Source organism: Trachemys scripta, chromosome 14 (genome assembly GCF_013100865.1).
Source record: "Trachemys scripta elegans isolate TJP31775 chromosome 14, CAS_Tse_1.0, whole genome shotgun sequence".
Taxonomy (NCBI): domain Eukaryota; kingdom Metazoa; phylum Chordata; order Testudines; family Emydidae; genus Trachemys; species Trachemys scripta.
Window position 1 is genome coordinate 5,039,591 of NC_048311.1, and position 20,210 is coordinate 5,059,800.

At 51.4% G+C, this 20,210-nt stretch overlaps 2 protein-coding genes across 5 annotated transcripts in view; one reads left to right on the forward strand and one right to left on the reverse strand.

The window, feature by feature from the left end:
* Positions 1-8,346: 8,346 nt before the first annotated feature.
* On the reverse strand, positions 8,347-15,819 carry LOC117887199 (zinc finger protein 239-like). 4 transcript variants are annotated; one of them, XM_034789550.1, is made up of 4 exons: positions 15,617-15,811; positions 14,381-14,567; positions 10,543-10,607; positions 8,347-9,426 (listed from the first exon to the last, which is right to left on the reverse strand). In XM_034789550.1, exon 4 carries the CDS (start codon positions 9,413-9,415, stop codon positions 8,402-8,404), a length of 1,014 nt encoding a protein of 337 aa, XP_034645441.1. In that variant the 5' UTR covers positions 9,416-9,426; positions 10,543-10,607; positions 14,381-14,567; positions 15,617-15,811; the 3' UTR covers positions 8,347-8,401. The 4 variants fall into 4 exon arrangements, with proteins under 4 accessions (XP_034645441.1, XP_034645444.1, XP_034645442.1 ...); XM_034789553.1 differs by lacking the exon at positions 14,381-14,567 and having other exon boundaries at positions 8,347-9,423; positions 15,617-15,819; XM_034789551.1 differs by lacking the exon at positions 14,381-14,567.
* A 180-nt stretch (positions 15,820-15,999) lies between these two features.
* The window catches only part of LOC117887587 (zinc finger protein 850-like), a 45,368-nt gene continuing 41,157 nt past the window's right edge, over positions 16,000-20,210 (forward strand). Inside the window, exons 1-2 of the mRNA XM_034790230.1 lie at positions 16,000-16,127; positions 19,776-19,854. Of these exons, the coding sequence (XP_034646121.1) occupies positions 19,785-19,854 (70 nt within the window). The 5' untranslated portion in view covers positions 16,000-16,127; positions 19,776-19,784. The remainder of the gene's footprint in view (positions 16,128-19,775; positions 19,855-20,210) is intronic.

Consider the following 20,210-nt stretch of genomic DNA (forward strand, 5'->3'; position numbering starts at 1 on the left):
AAAGCCTTAAAAGGCTCTTCATTCTCAAATTTCCTGTGCTGTAAACACAAAAAATAAGTTGGGGCTTCTGTGTGTGACACACACAGAGTGTGATTTGACCAAATTCAATTAGCTAGCCTGTGGCAAAGCCAGGAAATGAGACCTCGATGAGGAGCCTTATGACCATTTGTTTTTAAACAAAGCAATCTTCCTAGAATGGTGCAGAACGAGAAAAGGTTATTAATGTATGTATTTATTTATTGACATTTCCATAATTGCTTCTGATCAATTTTGGCCATGCCCAAGTAGATCAATACCATTTGTGCTGTTATGGATATATGGACATATTATGGCAGCAGTCACCAGGTGGCACTACAGGACAATCTTAAAAGTTCTTTTTCTTAGGGTGTGGGCACTGTTCAGTTTTTGAAGATGTTGTTAATTTTGCAATGCAGATTCTGTTTGGGGAGCTGTGGCTGTGGTAAACAGCAAGGGAATTTAGAGTAGAGTTAAGTCAAGTTTTGGGGCAGAGATGCTTCTCACAAACTAGGAATTAGTGGTGGGCTGAGATTTTTAAAAGGCAGGTTTGCCTGCATCCCATTTCTGACCACCTCTGTTCAAGGACTGATGGATATAGTGTAAATACACAACTCGCAATAGAACATACCCTGACTCTGCACCATCGATTTCTCCTTCAAAGCAATTGACCTGCAAGGCTCTGACATCTGCTACCGCTTGGCAAAGGGGGCTACAGTATATAGTCAATAAATAAGATAGCTATTATCGTTACTTGTGTCAATATTTAGCTTCTGTTCAGCCACAGCTTCAAATGAAAGTTGCAGATCTGGAAATCAGGATCACGGTGTGTCAAGCTGGGGACTCAAGAAAAGTGGCACCCTGAAATAACCATACCTTCTGCAGCCAGTGTAGTGTCAAAAGCTGCTAGAGGCATGGATTACTTCTATCTTGTGTGTAATTCCTTATCCTGGAGGACAGAGATGGGGGAATTCACCTTACCACACCCTGCACAGGCAAAATTTTTTGTCCCCTAAAAATCAGCCCCCAGATTCAACTTGCCACTCCATCCCCTCCTCTCAGCTTTTTCAGTCCTAGGAAAAACCCACTAGCAGCTCCCTGTTTGATAATCCCCTTCTTGATCCATCTCCACTGCAGCTCTTTACCTTCCAGGGGCTGGGATGATCTGGAACAAAACATGGATGTTACACTGCGGCCAGTCAAGGTGAGAAAGACAATTGGGAAGGTTTCAGAAGGAGCTTTAGTCCATTTCACACTGATTCCCCCCAGGCTCTTTCCCCGCAGACAGTCACTGACACTACACCAGGGCTACCCCCACAGAGACATTTTTATCCCCTCTCCCCTCGTGTCCCTGAGCCAAATGCTAGCAAGGAGCAGAATCAAAGGAGCTGCTTTGGGGATTCCCTCGATACAGTCCCCAGGACAGCACTTTCTACAGTTTTGACAGGACTATCCAAAGGTCCCGGCTTTGGCTGCTGCTGCTCCCACTGGCTGGCTCCTCGCTGCATTTCTGCTCTAGAACTTGACTTTGTGGTTATTATTGAGCTGCTCACCCAGAGGTGGCTGTTTTTTAGCACTGGGTGAGCAATCCCTGTGCAGTGTGACTGTTATCCAGCTGCCTGGTGGTGCCTGGGTTTCAGTGAGCATCACAGCCTGGCATTCCTGAAAACCATAGATTGTTTTCCAAACAGGGTCTCTGCTTTTCGGGTCACTAACCCTGCTCTGGATTCCCATTGGACTGGCCCTTATCCTCCTCTCCTGTGTATACAGAGCCCAGCAAGGGGATAAATAAACCTCAAGTGGCTGCCCCCTGGCTGTTGTGCAGGGCGTCAGAGGCACCCCATATCCCCTGGTCACCAGTGAGAGCAGCCAAACCTGCTCCTGGGTGAGGTACATCTGTGCATCCCTCCATCTTAGATATGGCTCGCTGGGCTCTACCTCTCACCAGGGCCAAAAAAACCTCCCCTTGCTGGGTAATAACTCCCCTTAAACTTCTTCCATACATTTCCTCCTTCCCACAGGAAACCTGACTCAGTACTGTTCCACAGCTGGGACTAGAACCCAGGAGTCCTGGTTGCCAACCCCCCCTCAAGCCCACTCCCCTGTCAGAGCTGGCACTAGAACCCAGGAGTCCTGGTTCCTAATCCCCCTCGGGCCATTCCCCTGCCAGAGAACCCAGGAGTCCTGGTTGCCAACCCCCCTCAAGCCCACTCCCCTCCCAGAGCTGCAAATAGAACCCAGGAGTCCTGACTCCTATGCCATGGGGGGAAGGGAGCTCAGGAACTATGGCCCATTGTCTCTCTGGTTTCTCTCCAGAAGAGCTGAGTGGTTTGGTTGAGGGGGGCACCTGCCCCACTAGGAACTGAGCTATGAGCACAGCAGAAAGCCAGAGCCCACAGGGGGCATGTTCAGGGGATCTGGGAGGGCAAAGGGAACTCTCCTGCCTGTACGGGGCCCTGCCAGGGCTGAGAAACCTGCGGGGGCGAGGAAGGATATGTTTGGGACGCTGGACCTGCCCGTCAGTGGGGGAATTCACAGGGACAGAGATTTCGGCACCATAGGGCCCATTTCCCATCCTCCCAACGTGGGGCTGGAGCAGAGCCAGCATCCCATAGGCATAGAGGGAGCCCTGGACCACATTAACAGGGGCGGCGGGGTGGGGGTGGGAATGTGGTCCCATGGCAGTTGGGAGGAGGCAGCAGTGGGGAGGGGCAGGTGACTGGCGGCTGGTGGTTGTGAAGAGCTGGGGTGTGGCACACTGGGGCTGGACAGGCTCCATTGGGGTCTCTTGCTCTTCATTTCCCCTCCTGTGGGCCTGCCAGGCTGGCAGAACATGGTGACTGGGACCTGGAGCCACAAAGGGACTTAGTAACGCTGAACTTGTAACGCTGAACGTTGCTACACCTAACTTTTTCAGAGGCGGATTAAGGTTTCATGTGGCCCTGGGCCAGAGCAAGTGGGGGGCCCCCTCCCGCCTGCAGTCCTGCCCTCGTTCTTCCCCTTCAGCCCCACCCCTGTTCCACCCATGGTCCCATCCCATGCCACCCCCCCACTATGTCCCCCATTTGCTTCTTTCTGCCCCCCCCCAATGCAGCCCCAAGACTGGAGAACTCTGTGCCCCTCCCTCCCCTGCCAGGGCCCTGGGGCCGCAGCGGCCAGTGAGAGCTCCCCCAGCCCTGAGGCTGTGGCAGGGAGCCAGAGCTCCTCCAGTACCAGGGTCACAATCGGGGTCCAGGTGCAGGGGCTTCCCCCCTGCCCTGTGCTTCTGCCGGGGAGCAGGGCCAGGGTGCAGGGGATTCCCCCGCCCACCTGGCACTGCTGCCAGGTAGTGGAGCAGGATCGGGGCACGGGGGCTTCCCCCACCCTGCACGACCGTTGTCTGCTGGGGGTGGGGCGTCCATTTTTCTGGTGGCCCCTAATTGGCCGGGGCCTCTGGGCACAGGCCCTGTGGGCCCATTGGTTAATCCGCTATTGCTTTTAGTCACCTTGAAAATCACTGGAACAACACTGGGATCCACAAAGCTTGAGTGAGCCACCTCGGCTCCTCCCCCACCCCACCCCACAATGCATGGGGAGAGAGAGGGGCCTTAGACTGGGATCCACAAAAGCTGGCACACTCCATGGAGAGGAGAGCCCCCTCAGACAGTCAGCGGGAGATGCCAATGCAGGGTGTGTGTCCCAAGTCCCTCTCATGGAGTTGGGCACCTTGCTCTGATCGTGATCCATGGGTGGCCCCTCTCCTGGAGCCGGCGGCTTAGGCACCTACACTGTTTCTTGTGAGAATGAGGTAGGCGCCTGCCTCACTCCATGCAAAACAAACAGCCATGGAGAAGGTGGCAATACCCCCACAACTAACTTTTAACCCAGTAGCTAGAGCACTTACCTGAGGTGCTGGAGACCCAGGTTCAAGACCCCACCTTCTACCTCAGAGGGAGAAAGGCTCTAAACAGCGCAGTCTGTCATGAGAGCAGCCTGACCACTGAGCTATGGGACAGGCTGATAGAGGAAAGGTGAGGACTAGCTCCTAGTACAGGGGTGGCCACACTGCAGCTTGTGAGCCACCTGTGGCTCTTTTATAGTTAAAGTGCAGCTCCCAGAGCCCACCATAAGAACAGCCATCACCGGGTCAGACCAAAGGTCCATCTTGCCCAGTATCCTGTCTTCTGACAGTGGCCACTGCCAGGTGCCCCAGAGGGAATGAACAGAACAGGGAATCATCAAGTGATCCATCCCCTGTTGCTCATTCCCAGCTTCTGGCAAACAGAGGCTATGGACACCATCTCCTGCATCCTGGCTAATGGGGGATGCCCCCCCCTTCTCTGCCTAACAGGCAGGCGGGGAGGGGAGCTCGTGGCTTCTGCCCCGTCCTAGTACATGGCACCACCTTAACAAGCCACTGGGGACATCCAGAGCTGGGAGCCACTGTGTTACCCCTCGGCCTCAGCAAAAGTGAGTTGTGCTGGAGATTAGACGGTGTGTCAGCTCCCTACCACACCTCTCTGTTTTCCTCACCAGCAAACTGCTCGGCACTCTCCCAGCCCAACCCTGCTAACAACTGGTGAACACCAGCCCCTGAATGCCTCCAAGATGGTTCTCTGCAATGCACAGCCCCTATCACTCTACATTCACAGAAGATATTAAGTTCACTTCTCTGTTAAAGAGTCAGTATGTTACAGCTTGTTAACTGAACTAGGGTAAACACACCCTTCCCTTGAAACACAGCCCTGAGTTGCTTTGTATTGAAAGTAAAACAAGTGTATTAAACAAAAGTCAAAGATTAATGGCATGGCTACACTTGCAGATGTAGAGCGCTGGGAGTTAAACCAGCCTTCGGAGACCGCAGCAGGGAAAACGCTGCCGTGTGTTTACACTCTCAGCTGGAAGCGCACTGGCATGGCCACATTAGCAGCTCTTGCAACTCCACAAAGAGCAGTGCATTGTGGTAGCTAGCCCAGCATTCAAGTGGCTGCAACGTGCTTTTCAAATGCGGGGGGTGGGGTGGAGTGTGACAGGGAGTGTGTTGTGTGTATGTGGGGGGGGGGGAAGAGTGGGGTTTTGGGGTGCTGAGAGTGTGTCAGCATGCTGTCTTGTAAGTTCAGACCCCTTCTCCCATCCTCCCCCCGCCTCTCTCTCACACACTCACAGCAAGCAGCATTCCACACTAATGGCTTGCTTTGTCCCGGAGCAGATAAGCAGCCGGCTGTCAGAAACGGAGCTTTGAAAGGGGATAGCCACATTCCTACAGCCGATTCCAAAAAAATGACAAAAGTGGCCTCTTGACTTAAGGGGATTATGGGACGTTTCCAGAGGCCGATCAAAGCGCAGTAATGCAACACCTCGTTCACACTGATGCTCGGGCATTTCAGCCGAGGCACAGCAAGCGTTATGCTTCTCGTGGAGGTGGATTACCAGGAGCGCTCCAGCTGCAGAGTCCAGGCGCTCTAAGTGCCTTGCCAGTGTGGTTGGATCAGGAGTTAGGGTGCCCGGGACTGCTTTAATGCACTCTAACTTGCAAGTGTAGCCAAGCCCTAAGTGATACCTGGTAGAAGGAATAAAAACAGAAAGGGTTACAAACAAACAAAAGTAAAAATACGCTTCCTAATGGCTAGGAGCTAAGTTAACAAGCTCCAATCTTTGTACAAGGTAGTTTCCTCACTAGTCTTCCATTAGGGTGACCAGATGTCCCGATTTCATAGGGACAGTCCCGATTTTTGGGTCTTTTTCTTATATAGGCTCCTATTACCCCCGACCCCCTGTCCCGATTTTTCACTTTTGCTGCCTGGTCACCCTATCTTCCATTCCCAGCAATGGCTGGCTAGCTTTCAGCCAGGAGCCCCGCTGTCGGAGTTCAAGGTGCTGGTTTTCCTTGTCTCCTCAGCTGAAGGATAATTTAGGGATTTGCTTCCTGTCTCTTTATAACCCAGTAAACCTTAGAAATGTCTTATTCTGACATGTCTCCCCAGCTACAGTTCTTTTTCCCTGCTGGGGGTGGATGCTATCCCATGCTGTCTGTCTCTATGCTGCCTCACCTTCTCTTCCGCTGGCGATTTAGACGATGCAAATGATCTTTTCCTGCAAGCTCGGATACAAACGAATAGCCAACTGATTTTGGCCACACCTGGTTTCAGGTGTTGGCCTCTTTTCTTTGTCTGGAGAAAACCTTTTGTTTATCAACTCTCCCTGACATGCCTGGTTTAAACACCTTCTAATCACAGGCTTTAAGGCAGTGAGTATCCAGAATTCCACCTACAGCATTGTCACATACAATTCTGAATGATATTGACCGGCGTGTTATTAGTTTTTTGAATGATAACTCACAACACAGACACTGACTTTTTTCCCCCCAGTGGGTGCTTCACCCCTGCTCTGCCTCTTCCCTCCCCCAATCTGCCCCTCTCCCTGAGGCCCATTCCTCACATGCCCTCTGCTAGCTTCTCTCCACCTCCCACCCCAAGCGCCTTCCACTAGCTGCTCGCTGCTCTGCTGGCCGTTCAGGGCCCGCTGAACAGCTGATCAGTGGCCAGCCTGGGCTGGAACCACTGTGGATGGTGGGTGCTGAGCACCCCCTATTTTCTTTCTGTGGGTGCTTGAGCCCCGGAGCACCCACAGAGTTGGTGCCTATGGCTCATAGGGCATATTTTGCACAGATATTATTGCAGTAGTGTGCAGGGTGTGAATCCCGTGGTGCCTAGGATCACAACAACCCAGGAAAAGACAAGCAATGGGCCATTAAAGTTGATGGGGAAAACACTGAAACAACCTGAAACTAGGGTTACCATACGTCCAGATTTTCCCGGACATGTCCGGCTTTTTGGACTCCAAATCCCCGTCCGGGGGAAATCCCAAAAAGCCGGACATGTCCGGAAAAATCGGGACATGCGGGGCCGGCGGTGCTGGGCCGGGGGCCGGGGGTGCCGAGGGCCGGCGGTCGGCGGTGCCGGGGCCGGCGGTGCCGAGCGCCAGGGGCCAGCGGGTGCTGAGCGGGCTGGAGGTGCTCGGCCGGGGGTCCGGGGGCCGGGCCGGGGGGTTCTGAGCGGGCCGGGGGTGCTCGGCCGGGGGCCTGGGGGCCGGGCAGGGGACCGGCAGTGCTGGGCGGGCCGGGGGTGCTCGGCCGGGGGCCGGGCCCGGGGCCGGCACCCCAGGGCCCGAGCCGACCCAGGCTGGAGACGCCGGGGGGGCCAGATTGGCCCGCGCCTCCTCCCCCCACACCCCTCTTACCTGCTTCAGGCTTCCCGCGAATCAAATGTTCACGGGAAGCAGGGGAGGGGGCAGAGTTGGGGCGGGGACTTTGGAGAAGGGGTGGAGGCGTGGGCGGGGGCTGGGCCGGGGCCCGTGGAGTGTCCTCCTTTTGGAGGCTCAAAATATGGTAACCCTACTGAAACTGAAAAGAAAACCCCAGTCTTGGAAAACTAATAGTAATAATGATAATGAAACTTTCCCTCCCCTAGTGCTTCTGTCCTTCTGAGCCACTGAATACACAGTAATTCCACTTCTGAGGGAGGTGGGTAATTGTTATTTCCATTGTAGAGATGGGAGGAAGGGGAGGGAAGCGACTGCACAGGAGACATTAGCAGAGCTGGTTACCCAACCCTGGAAACCTGACCGCCACCTTCACCCCAATCTAACCTCTAGACATCAGCCCCATCTCCAGGATTCCTGCATCCGAATTCCCCCTGCTCTCGCTATTACACCACACCGCCCTCACGGCAACAGTGCAATCCCCCAAGGACCCCACCTCTCTGGGGAATCTCCACCATGAATTCCCCAGTCCCCAGCCAGCTTCCTGCGTCTGCAGAGTTGGCCAATACACTGAGCATCACTCTGACTAGGGTGACCAGATGTCCCGATTTTAAAGGGACAGTCCCGATTTTGGGGGCTTTTTTGTATACAGGCACCTATTACCCTCCCACCCCGTCCCGATTTTTTACACTTGCTGTCTGGTCACCCTAGCTCAGACATTCTGTCACTTCAGATCAGCAGCTCTTCCTGCTGTATAACTACAGCCATGCAGGGCCCCTTGCTGCTTCCCTGAATATCATTCCTCTCTCCCTGCCTCAAGGTGCCCTAGAAGCTGCAGAGATGACTCAGACACAAATGATAATGGGGCATTTTTACTTCTTCCCTACATTGGAAAGTGTGTGTGGAACCCACAGAAACATCTCCCCACTGATCCCACCACTTGCTCCCCTCGAACCCTGAAATGACTCATCTCCCCAGTGCCCAGCATTTCCTCCTCCTCCAGGCTCCGCCAACCACCCCCCATAGAAACCCCAACCATCCACCCGTCTGCTGTCCCTACCCAGATCCTCCTCAAAGGAAGCACATTTACGCTTTGCTTCAGGAGGGCACAGACCCATTGCCCTGCAGGGAAAGCTCCCGACACCTTCTATCCTGTGTGCAGTTTCTGGTGGGACATTAGAGAGACCTTCGCCTTGAAGCTTTTCCCACAGTCTAGGCATTTATAGGGTGTCTCTCCCATGTGGGTTCTCTGATGTCGAATTAGGGCTGAGCTCTGTGTGAAGCTTTTCCCGCAGTCCGGGCATTTATAGGGTCTCTCTCCGGAGTGGATTCTCTCATGTGTAATAAGGGCTGAGACCTGACTGAATCTTTCTTCACAGACGGGGCATTTATAGGGTTTCTCTCCTGTATGGATCCTTTGATGTGTAGTAAGGACTGATCTCACACTGAAACTTTCTCCACACTTGGGGCACTTATAGGGTCTCTCTCCCGTGTGGATTCTCTGATGCACAATAAGGTGTGAGCTCTGGCTAAAGGTTTCTCCACAGTCCAAGCACCTATAGGGTCTCTCTCCTGTGTGAATTCTCTGATGTTTAACAAGTTCTGAGCTCTGATTGAAGTTTTTCCCGCACTCAGGGCACTTATAGGGTTTCTCTCCTGTGTGAGTTCTCTGATGTTTACTAAGTTCTGAGCTCTGATTGAAGCTTTTCCCACAGATGGGACATCGGTAGGGCCTCTCTCCTGTGTGAATTCTTTGATGTCGAAGAAGGTCTGAACTCTGCTTAAAGCTTTTCCTGCAGTCAGGGCAGCTATAAGGTCTCTCTCCTGTGTGAACTCTCTGATGTACAATCAGGTTTGATCTCTGGTTGAAGCTTTTCCCGCACTCAGCACATTCATGCCGTTTCTCTTTAGTGCTGATTCTCAGCTGCATTGTGGTCCCATTGTGGTCCTCCAAATCTCCCCCATGGTGACTGGATTTTCCCTGTCCATCTCCTGGGGGGTTTCCCAGCTGCCCCTCTGGCCTGTATTGAGTCTCACAGGATTCTCCCAGCTCAGAACTTTGGAAAATACCCTCTTCAGGTCTTCCCAGCAATATCCCACGCGGTTCCACTTGCTCAAGACTTTTCTGCTGAGGACTCTCTTCCTCGTTCTCACTCACCATCACATCACCTGCTGGGACAGAGAGAGAATCCAGACAGGAGTCAGTCCCTGTGCCAGGGGGAAAGAGTACCTGAGAAAGGGGATGAGAATGGGGAAAACAAACCCAAATAACTTCTGGGGAGATCAAAAACTCAGGAGTAGAATCTGAATCCCAAGACCTTCCTCCAAACAGAGAGAGAAGAGAGGACCAGTTCTGCCTCTTCATCCTATCTGAACATTCAGAGAGACATGAGCTGCTGCCAGATGTTGGTCAGGGTGGGAGGAAAGCCATGAGTAACATCTGCCAGAAAGATATGACACCTCATGGGCATAATCTTGACTAGGTTGAGATGAGGTAGAAATGGGGGAGTTTATGGGGCCTGTGTGAGAATCCCAGATGTTTATGCCAAGGCTGGATGATTTCTGCATCTGTTCAAACAATTCCTCAGCTGACTGGCACCTCTTAGGATCTCTCTTTCCATGGACCCCTGGTGAGCTAGGACTCATGGCTCTTCCCCCATTTCCAGCTAGGAGATCATGTTGGCTGTGGGAACTGGAAACCCAGCTCAGGGGAAAGAAAACAGCTGAGGCTGAGACGAGGGTTTTACAGTTATTCTCAGGCACAGCTGTTTCCAGATGTGCCAGGTAGTGCCTTTGTATAAACCAAATGGATTGAAAAATGGTCTTGGAGATCCTTTTGGGGAGGTCGGGTGTTTATAGTGGCATGTGATTCCTGCAGAAGGAGATCCCCAGATCTCCATAAATTGGGGAGTCTTATGACTCTGGCTTAGGAATTGGACCATCTCTTACTCCTTTCTAATATTGTGAGACCAAAGCCCTCTCCAGGCATGGACCCAGTTCTCTGTAGGGAGGGACACTGTGCGCCCATGTTTAATAATACAGAGAGGAACATGCAACTCTTCCTCTCCATTGGAAGTTCTGGGGATGGACTAGCATCTCCAATGCATTTCTGAATCTTCTCTCCCTTGGAAGAGGGTGTGGAGTGGTCATATGGATTCTGGGGGTGATGGGGCTGATCCCCCTGAAATATAAGGGAGCAGGGAAGAACCCTGAGCAGAAGCCAACCCAGGTGCCTCAGAGACACCCCCACCCCCAGCTTCTAATTCCTAAGGGTACAGGAATCCTTACCCAGCGAGGTCACATTCTCACAATTCTCCTGCACGATGAGTCTCCTTCTTGAAGGTCACTGGCCCCTGAAATAGCAAGAGATCCTCATTCATTTCCTGTTGCCCCAGTCACAATCCCACCAGCTCACTCCAGGAGAGGGCTGGAAAATCCCCCTCCCCACAGAGAACAGGGAACTTTCCTGGGGAGAGGTGGAAAATTTCCAGACGCTTTAATTGAAAACATACTGGTTGTGAGGTGAAAACCTGATGCCCAAGAGCTGCCGACTCTACTGAATGCATCATGAATCTCATGAAATTTAGTCTGGAGTTTTAGAAGTTTCCCATGATCTCACAATTCCTGACGCAGAACTCACTTGTTTTCCCTTGTTCATCTCCCATTACCTTCAGAAATGCTGAAGTCAAGCCATCCTTATTCAAGAGAGACAAGGGTGATATCTTTTATCGGTTCAACTTCTGTTGGGGAGAGAGACAAGCTTTCGAGCTTACACAGAGCTCTTCTCCAGATCTGGGAAAAAGTACTAAAATCAGGGTGTCACAGCTAAATGTAAAGTGGAACAGATTGCTTACAAAGCCCCATTCAAGGTGAAGTGGCCTGTTACCACCACTGTAGTAGTCATAGAACAAAAAGGGGGTTAGAGAGTTACAGATTGTTGTAATAAAACCATAAGCCATAAAATCAGTATCTCTATTCAGTCCATGATTTTTAGAGTCTAGCAAAGTTATGAATTTAAGCCTCCAGGTTCGTCTTTTGAAGGTATGGAGCAGGTTTCTTTTGAGGATGAGGACTGAGAGTTCATATACAGAGTGATTATTTTGTGAAAAGTGCTCACCCACAGGTGATAGAGCGTTTTTATCTTTTTGCATTTTTATGTGTCAGTTCATTCGAGAGCATAGAGATTGTCTGGTTTCACCCACGTAGTTGTTACTGGGGCATTTAGTGCACTGGGTGAGGTACACCCCATGTCATGATGGGCATGTGTAGGACCCATGGATCTTGAAAGGTGTGTTCTGGGGGTGTTGATCATTGTAGCAGTGGAGATACGTCTGCAGGTTTTCCATCTGTTGTTCTGGCAGGGTCTGGTGCTGCTTTGAGTTGGTGTGTTCTGGTCTGCCCATCCAGACTAATAGTCATTGATGGAGCCATCTTCTTTGGTGGAGTGTCCTTGTTTGGTAAAGGTGGTTTTAAGTGTGTTAAGGTATGTATCCTGGACTTTTTCCTCAGAGCATAATCTGTGGCATCTGAGTGCCTGGCTGTAGATAACTGATTTCTTGATATGTTTAGGGCAATTATTGGATCTGTGAAGGTATGTGTGGTGATCTGTGGGTTTCTTGTATATTGCTGTCTGTAGGGTTCCATTATTGCACCTGTCCAGGAAGTTGATGCTAGTGTGGAAGTATTCCAGAGAGAGTTTAATGGATAGGTGATGGTTGTTGAAGTTGTGGTGGAAATCTGTGAGGGAGCTGAGGTGATCTGTCCATAGGATGAAAATATCATTGATATATCTCAGGTACATCATTGGTTTCATGGTTCATTTGTCTAGAAATTTTTCTAGGAAAAGGCTGGCATTTTGGGGAGCCACCTTAGTAATACCTATGGCTGTTCCCGTAGTAGAGTTGAGGACTATTATTGTTCATTCAATAATTATTCATTATTATTCCAGATGGCCGCCATTTCCTTACAGATCTTCCAGGCATGTGGAAGAAAGGCAGCTCCTAGTAATGGTCACCAGCTCCTATTGTTTTCAGTGTGGTTGAAGCTATGCTCTCCTCAGGGAATATGGCTGGGGCCCTGTGGTTAGTTGGCTGGATATATAAGAACATAAGAATGGTTTATACTGGGTCAGACCAAAGGTCCATCTACCAGTATCCTGTCTACCAACAGTGGCCAATGCCAGGTGCCCCAGAGGGAATGAACAGAACAGGTAATCATCAAGTGATCCATCCTCTGTTGCCCATTCCCAGCTTCTGGCAAACAGAGGCTAGGGACACCATCCCTGCCCATCCTGGCATGGACCTATCCTCCATGAATTTATCTAGTTCTTGTTTGAACCCTGCTATAGTCTTGGCCTTCACAACATCCTCTGACAAGGAGACACCATGCATAGAAAAGGAGACACGGGAAGCTAGAGTGAGACTGAGGAGGGTGCAGGGGAATTAGTGAGGGGTGGAGGGGGCGAGAGGTGGATTGTGGGGCAGTGCGCAGGGTCGTCCATGTCCAGGGGGCAGACTGAGGGGGGAGGAGGTGAGTGAGATCCTGGGAGGGGAGCAGGAGACAGACAGAAGAGGGTAATGAGTGAGAGGCAGCAGGGAGAATGAGGGATGATGCAAGGCACATGGGGACAAGAGGGAAACAGAGGCCCATAGGAATATGTGGGAGGGGATAGAGGGAGGTTGAGAGCAGTGCAGGGGGATTTGTGGGGACCAGACTGAGCCTGACAATGGTTATGGGGAATGGCATAGATTAGGGAGTGCAGGGGAATGTGGGGTGCAGGGTTGGAAGCTGTGAGGGTTTGCAGATAGGGAGCACAGGGGCATGTGGGGTGGCTGATGTGAGAGGTACACGGAAGGTGTAAAGGGAACGGCGGGTGACTAGAGGGGCAGGTGTGAAGAGGAGACTGTGAGAATCTGGGAAAGAAGAGACTGGTGACAGGGCAGTGATGAGGGAGGGTGTGGAATTGGACACAGAGTGGCAGCTCCCCCTATCCCAGGAGTAGGGGAGGGTCAGTGGGTGGAATCTCCCTGTGAGGAGGGAGGCTGCAATTTTGCATGTGCACTGTGGCAGGTGGAGTTTTGCTCTTGTGATGCAATATGCCCACACACACTATCTCTCTCTCTCTCTCTCACTCTCTCTCTCTCACTAAGGGGGCAGGTCGCTTCCCCCCACAGGCTTAACCACCAGAAGATAAATAAAATCCCCCCTCCCCACAAAGTGTATTTTTAAACCTTGTGATATTCAAGCCCAGTTCCCAACTTTCCAGAGTGACTTGAATACGCTGGCTGTGCGCCTCTGATGTCTGCGTGGTCAGTCGTTTGTTACCTCTCATAGGGGAATTTCCACCCCCTCCTGCTGGAGTTCTCCCTACAACTGATGCCCCACATTAAAGCAGGCTCAGAAGGGATTTCACTTGCTGGGCTCCTACCTTTCTGCATTCCCCACCCCACCTATACCCAGACCAAACCCACCAGCAGCTCTGTCCTTTCCCTGTCCCCTGGGTGATCTGGAGCAAAATATGGCTGTTACTCTGCAGCTTGCCAGGGTGAGAACAGCGGCTGGAGCAATTCTAAACTCTGTGACACTGGGGAAGATGCTTAGTCATGTTTTTACCTTGTTGATCCAGAATCGCCCTTTGCATGTGCACCCACAACTCTGCACCCACAACTCTTTTGCATGCATCCCTCTCGCCCTCCATCAGAGTGTGCACATGGCATCCATGTGCACATGCCCAGCATATGAAAACATCCCAGGGGAGGCTACATTTTGGATGCCAATTCAGAGACCAGGTTTAAATATTTTGTCCCTGTTATTTCAGAGTTTTGGGGAGTGTCAGTTTTCTATGGAAAAAAAATCAACGAATTAACCATGCCCCAGCCCCGCCCCTCTCTATCACTTTGTATCTGGGGCTCTCAAAGTTCTTTACCCCCCCTCAGCCTCACAGTCCCTGTGCAGTGGGTCAGGCTCAGTCAAAGACCAGAGCCACAGAGACCTGCCCTAGGGGGAGAGACAGCGGAGACTAATCACCCTGCCTGATGTAGCTTTTCAACTAGATTTCCCAACACTTTAGAGGAACCCATCCTCTACAGCCCGGCCCCAGCCCTTTCCCCCGGGTCTCTCCCCTCACCTGCAGACTCAGGCTCAGGGGCTGGTGTCGGCAGAGCCCGGGGCTGCCCCAGGGGCTGGGTCCAGCCACTGCAGAAAATCCCCCATTGGTTTCTCTGGTCTCTCCCTGATACAGAGCAGCAGTTGCTTGGTCCAGGTCTCCAGATCACAATGGAGGCAGCAGTAGCTTCTTCTAGGAGCCTTGATTACTAATCAGTCAAAAGCAGGAGTCACACAGTGCATGATGCTCAGTTCCGCTATCTAGATAGACTGTATAGTTGTATTGAAGAAAAGTCTCAGAGCCCTTAACTCCCCCCCTTCCCTCTTTCCCCTGCCAGCATCTGTTACAAAGGCTCTTAGCTGCTCAGCCCCTTCCTTGGTCCCTCGCTACCAACCTGGGCTGCAGCCCAGTCGGTGGGGCCAGCTGTAACTAAATCCCAGAGCATCTGTCTGCAGGGAAAGAGCCTGGGGGGAATTGGGGTCTGACATGAACTAAAGCCCCTGCTGAAACTTCCCCAATTGCCCTTCTTGCCCTGCCAGGCTGCTGAATAACAGCCACGTTTTGCTCCAGATCCTCCCAAGGGATGGTGAACATTTGCTAGTTTACTGTCACTGAGCAGGCCGGAGCAGTCTGAGCAGGCTCGGTAACATCTGCTGAAGCTGCTACCCTCACCTGCCCTCTGAATCTGGGTGGGTGGGTGGGTATGGTGGATTTTTACACACGAGCCATGTAGTTATACCAACATAGGTCTGTCATGTAGACCTGGCCTCAGTCCTTTCAGACCTCATGGGTGTGGAGCAAACAGGCCCCTGTCAGCATTGGAATGCTGAGGAGATCTACTCATCGCTGCAGAGTTCACAGGGACCCTCCGGCTTGTCTCAAAATAATGGGGTAGATTTTTAAATGAGAAATAACCCCACACACACACTCCCCTGAGCCCCCCACTCTTCTCCTCTCGCTGGGGTGCCCCCCCTGCACAACCATGCTGCCTGTACCCCCCCTTTCCCTTCCATCTCCTTATTGCTCACCCCTCCCCTTCCGCCCAGGCACAGGGGGGACCCCCGCTGGGGCCTGATCCTGCTATCCCGTCCCCCAAGGCCTTTCTCTCCATTTCCTTCACCTGAACCACGACCCCCTAACCCTAACCCCTGCAAGGAAAATTTCTGCGCTAAAGTCCGGGACTGGCAGACATGCGGGGAGCAGCGATGGGGGGGGGAGAGACACCCAGCACTTTCCCCCCAGTTCTCCCTCAATTACCTGGAGTCTCCGGCTCCGCCTGGTGGGCTCCCGGCTCCCAGGAGAAGCAGCAGCAATAAATCGCAGCTCCCCGGCTGTGCTGAGCACAGAGAGCAGCGCCCCCGCCACCAGGCGCAGCACCCGCAGTGCTCCCCTGGCTACAGCGTTGCTGGGCAGCTGTTCCCGAGCTGGGGCCGGGTCAACATTGTATCTGCATTTCCGGAGCTGCCGCCGCCAGGGGGCTCTGCGCAGGGCTCGGGGAAAGGAGGCGGCTGATCGCTGAACTATCCCGCTCTCCCTGCTCAGGATATCGGGGTTGAACTTCCTCCCGGGTCAGACGGTGCCGCTGCCTGGCGTATGAGCCGGGAGCCGGGGCTGAGCCGCTGCTGCTGCCCAGCGGGGTCTGTGGGGGAACAGACCTGCACTGACCCCCCTCTGTGCCCAGCCGGGGGGACTTTCTCCGGGGGCTGGAACCAGCCCGTGGGGCAGCCCCGGGCTCTGCCGACACCAGCCCCTGAGCCGGAGCCTGCAGGTGAGGGGAGAGACCCCGGGGAAAAGGGCTGGGGCCGGGCAGGAAAGTGACTCTGTACCAACGGCCAGGCACCGAGTCTCCCAGCCCGAGGGGAGGAGAGAGGGGGCGGGAGGGAGACAGAGATAGAGACTGGCAGGGGCAGCAGGAGCAATCAGTGGGGCGGGAGGTCCCGGCTCCCAGCCCTGCCCAGCCCCATTCCCTGCAGCCCCCCGGGGCAGATTGACTTTCCTGGGGAGAAGGGGAGGAGCAGGGAGAGGAAACGCCAGTTCCTGCCTCTGCCTGGTCCCCGCGCTGCTGGGGGGATGCGCTGCCCTGGGGACAGTGTCAGGGGGGATCCCCCAGAGCGGCTCCTTTGGTTCTGCTCCTTTCAGGGGTTTGGTTCAGAGGTTCTGTGCCTGGGAGGGAGGGGGAGATTAAAAATGTCTCATTGGGTGTAGTCCTGGTAGGAGGGGACAGAATAATATTACAAACTGCTACTGGTCATAATTTGCTACTTTGCTGTTGTTACTGAGCAGGCTTCAGCCATCTGAACATGTTCAGTAAGATCTGCTGAAGTCACTTCCCTCGCTGGCCATCCGAATCTGCTCCCTGCTGTAAAGGGAGACGGGGGGCTCAAATCATGGTAGCCAATAGGCAGATCATGGGCCAAAACTGGACCACCAGATGCTTTTGAATGGACCCCACAATTATTTTTATTTATTCATTATTGTCGTTGTTGTTATTATTTGTATTATTTTCTCCGGAGTCTGGCTCTTGGCCATACCTTGACCAAGAAATTTGGACCTTGACAAAAATATTTGACTATCCCTGGCTGAAATGATTACAGTTTCTCTCCTGAAGCCGGCTCTGTTAGTAGGTGTGTTCCAGTGTGACAACACCTCCCATTTCTGGAATATTTGAGCTCACTATAATGCCAACCTCAGATGTCAACAAGGAACTTGAAGGCTACTAATTCCTTATTTTAATTTAAATATAAAGTTGTTATATATGTTGATCACTTGTACAGAGAAAAACATTGTATGCAGAAGGGCAACCTGGACTATCATGGATTGTGACAACTTAGAATACTGGTCGTTCTACAATTCTTCCCCCCTCCCCCTTTTTACTTGTACTAAATTTACTCTGCAGACAGGGGTTGGTCGTCTCTTCCTCTGGAGGATCAAAACTCCATGAAATTCTGTAGTGTTGGCTACCACACCAATATAATGGTCCTGTTTAAATTCTGCTGCAGACTGTGACCGATTGTTGCTAATTGTGTCCACCGATGTGGTTGCTTTTCTTGATGTACTTCATCTGGCCTCACATATGCAAATAAGATGATCTTGCACTAGGATTGAAAAAATGAACTGACACGAAATATGAGCAGTGTGGAATTTTTTTTTTTTTTTTTTTAAATCCTTAGCTGGAAAAATAAAATGGTGGGTGTGTGTCCACTATTAATAGGGCCCTACCAAATTCACGGCCATGAAAAACTTGTCACAGACCATGAAATCTGGTCTCCACCGTGAAATCTGGCCTTTTGTGTACTATTACCCTATACTATACAGATTTCACAGGGGAGACCAATGTTTCTGAAACTGGGGGTCCTGATCCAAAAGGGGTTTGAGGGGGTGGGGTGGTTGCAAGGTTATTGTAGGGGGTTGTGGTATTGCCACCCTTCCTTCTGCACTGCCTTGAGAGCTGGGAGGCTGGAAAGTGGTGGCTGCTGGCCAGGCGCCCAGCTCTGAAAGCAGCACTGTCAGCAGCAGTGCAGAAGTAAGGGTGGCAATGGGCAGCCGGAGGGTGGCGGCTGCTGGCTGAGGGCCCAGCTCTGAAGGCAGCAGCACAGAGGTAAAGGTGGCAATACCATACCATGCCATTCTTACTTCTATGCTGCTGCTGGCCATGGCACTGCCTTCAGAGCTGGGCTCCCGGCCAGCAGATGCTGCTGTCCAGCTGCCCAACGCTGAAGGCAGTGCTGCTGCCAACAGCAGCACAGAAGTAAGGATGACAATATTACAACCCCCCCTACAATAACCTTGCAATGCCCCCAATACCCTCTTTTGGGTCAGGACTCCTACAGTTACAACATGGTGAAATTTTAGATTTAAATAGCTGAAATCATGAAATTTATGATTTTTAAAATCCTATGACCGTGACACTGACCAAAATGGATTGTGAATTTGGTAGGGCCCTAACTATTAACCATAGGGATATAAAAGTTGTAATAATTATCTTGCTCATAATTAGATACTTACCTTCCATATTTTTGGAAAATTCAAACTAAGGTACTTTGAGGACCTTGGCAGTTTTAATGTATTTATCCACCAACTACCCCTGTGTGATAAGGAAATGCTATTGTCCCCACCTGGGGAACTGCAGCAGAGAGAGACTCTGACTCTCTGAGTCACACGGGAAGTCTGTGGCGGAGCGAGGTCTCCTGCATCCCAAGTTAGCAACCTAATCACTGGACCATGGTTTGACAATCAGGGTCCAGACACCCAAACGGAAGAACCAAAGGTTTAAATCCACATAAGTAAGCAGTTAAACCAACTGGTTGCATGCTGTGTCATTGCACTATAAAAACATATTAAGTAAGGTCTTTTATGAAAGCTTGTAATGTTCTGAACCTGCTGGCTGTTATGAGATATACCAAGGGTTCTCAAACTCAGTGAGGATGTATTTGGGGGGACCCTGGACTGGAAGGGCTGTTCGTGTCCCCCTACAAAGAGTAACTGGGCTGGTGAAAGCTAGGATGGAAAGGAATTTCTTCTGTTTGCTGCACTCACTTTTATTTAAATAAGTAGCAGAATAAAATTTAATTTAAATGTATCTTTATCTAGGGTGGAATTGCTTAGTATATGCTTCTCGGGTGATCATATAAAAAATGCCTAATTGATTTCAAAGCCTAAGTCTCATTAATTTTCAGTCAAGTCCCTTTCTGGCATTTTGGGTTGGGCCTTCTCTATCAGAGGTACCCAAAATGACTAATCACTTTTAAATACCACGATCAGTATCTCTAGTTCTATCTCCCTGTCTGTGTGTTGTCAGCTTGTGATATTTGTCTCATGATATTTAGTGTGTCTGTGTGTGTGTGTGGGGGGGGGGTGTTAATAAAGCCCCAGGTCAAGGAGCCCTGCAATTACATGAGAATCTCAGCTTTCATTTAAAAAAATAAACAAAATAAAATTCTAGCCACGAGGATCGCAGAAAAAGAGATCCCAACAGACTGCCAAACTTGGAAGAAAAGAACCCAAAATGTATTATTATTGGTTTGTTCTCTTTATTTAAATCACTTTTTTCCTCAGGAAATCTCATGATTTTTGAGATCTGACTCCTGATATTTGGAAACTTGGGGATGGGAATATTGCTTTTCAGGTCAATGACAGAGCTGGGTGTAGATCAGAGGTCTCATGAGGGTCTGCCTAGAACCATATCCACTAGGACTCATTGCTAAAGCAACAGCACAATGTGGCATCGGTCTGTGACCGGAGAGAGAATTAAAGCTTCATTTCCCTCATAGAAAAACAACAATTCTGATTTTAACTCTTCACTTTTCAAGATGACTCAACTGTTCCCGGCTAAAAAATCGGTAAAAATCGCACATGGATACACATGAGTGAATAAACTGCCCACACTCCATCTAACCCGGGGCTATTTCTACTCCAGATCTCTCCGATGGAGCCAGGGGAGGAGCTGGGCCCCTTGGATGAAGAGGAAGGGGAGATCCTGAGAGGACCCTGCGCAGGTGAGGAGTGTGTTAAACCAACTCAGAAACCATGGGGGAGGGAAGGAAACAGCTGGGATTCTCAAAAAGGTCCCCCAGTTCTGCCCCTTCTCACCCATGTCAGGGGTTTCCCATCAGGGGTCGCATCCTTCTGGCAGATGTCAGCTTCCCTCACACCCTGACTGACACATGAATATACCTCTCCCCCCCCTTCATCCCCTTTCTTTCTCAGTGCTCAGCTGCCATGCAGAAGCAGAACTGGTCCCCCTGCTTTGGGGGATTTGGCCCCTTATTTCAGATCATATCATTATTTATTTCTGTCATTGCCCCTTTCAGAGGATTCTTTACTTCCCAGCACAAGCACTGACTCAGGTCTC

Bases quoted from the DNA above. Each gene is read 5' to 3' on its own strand.
- LOC117887199 (XM_034789553.1), bottom strand. From the start codon at position 9,415: ATGGTGAGTGAGAACGAGGAAGAGAGTCCTCAGCAGAAAAGTCTTGAG.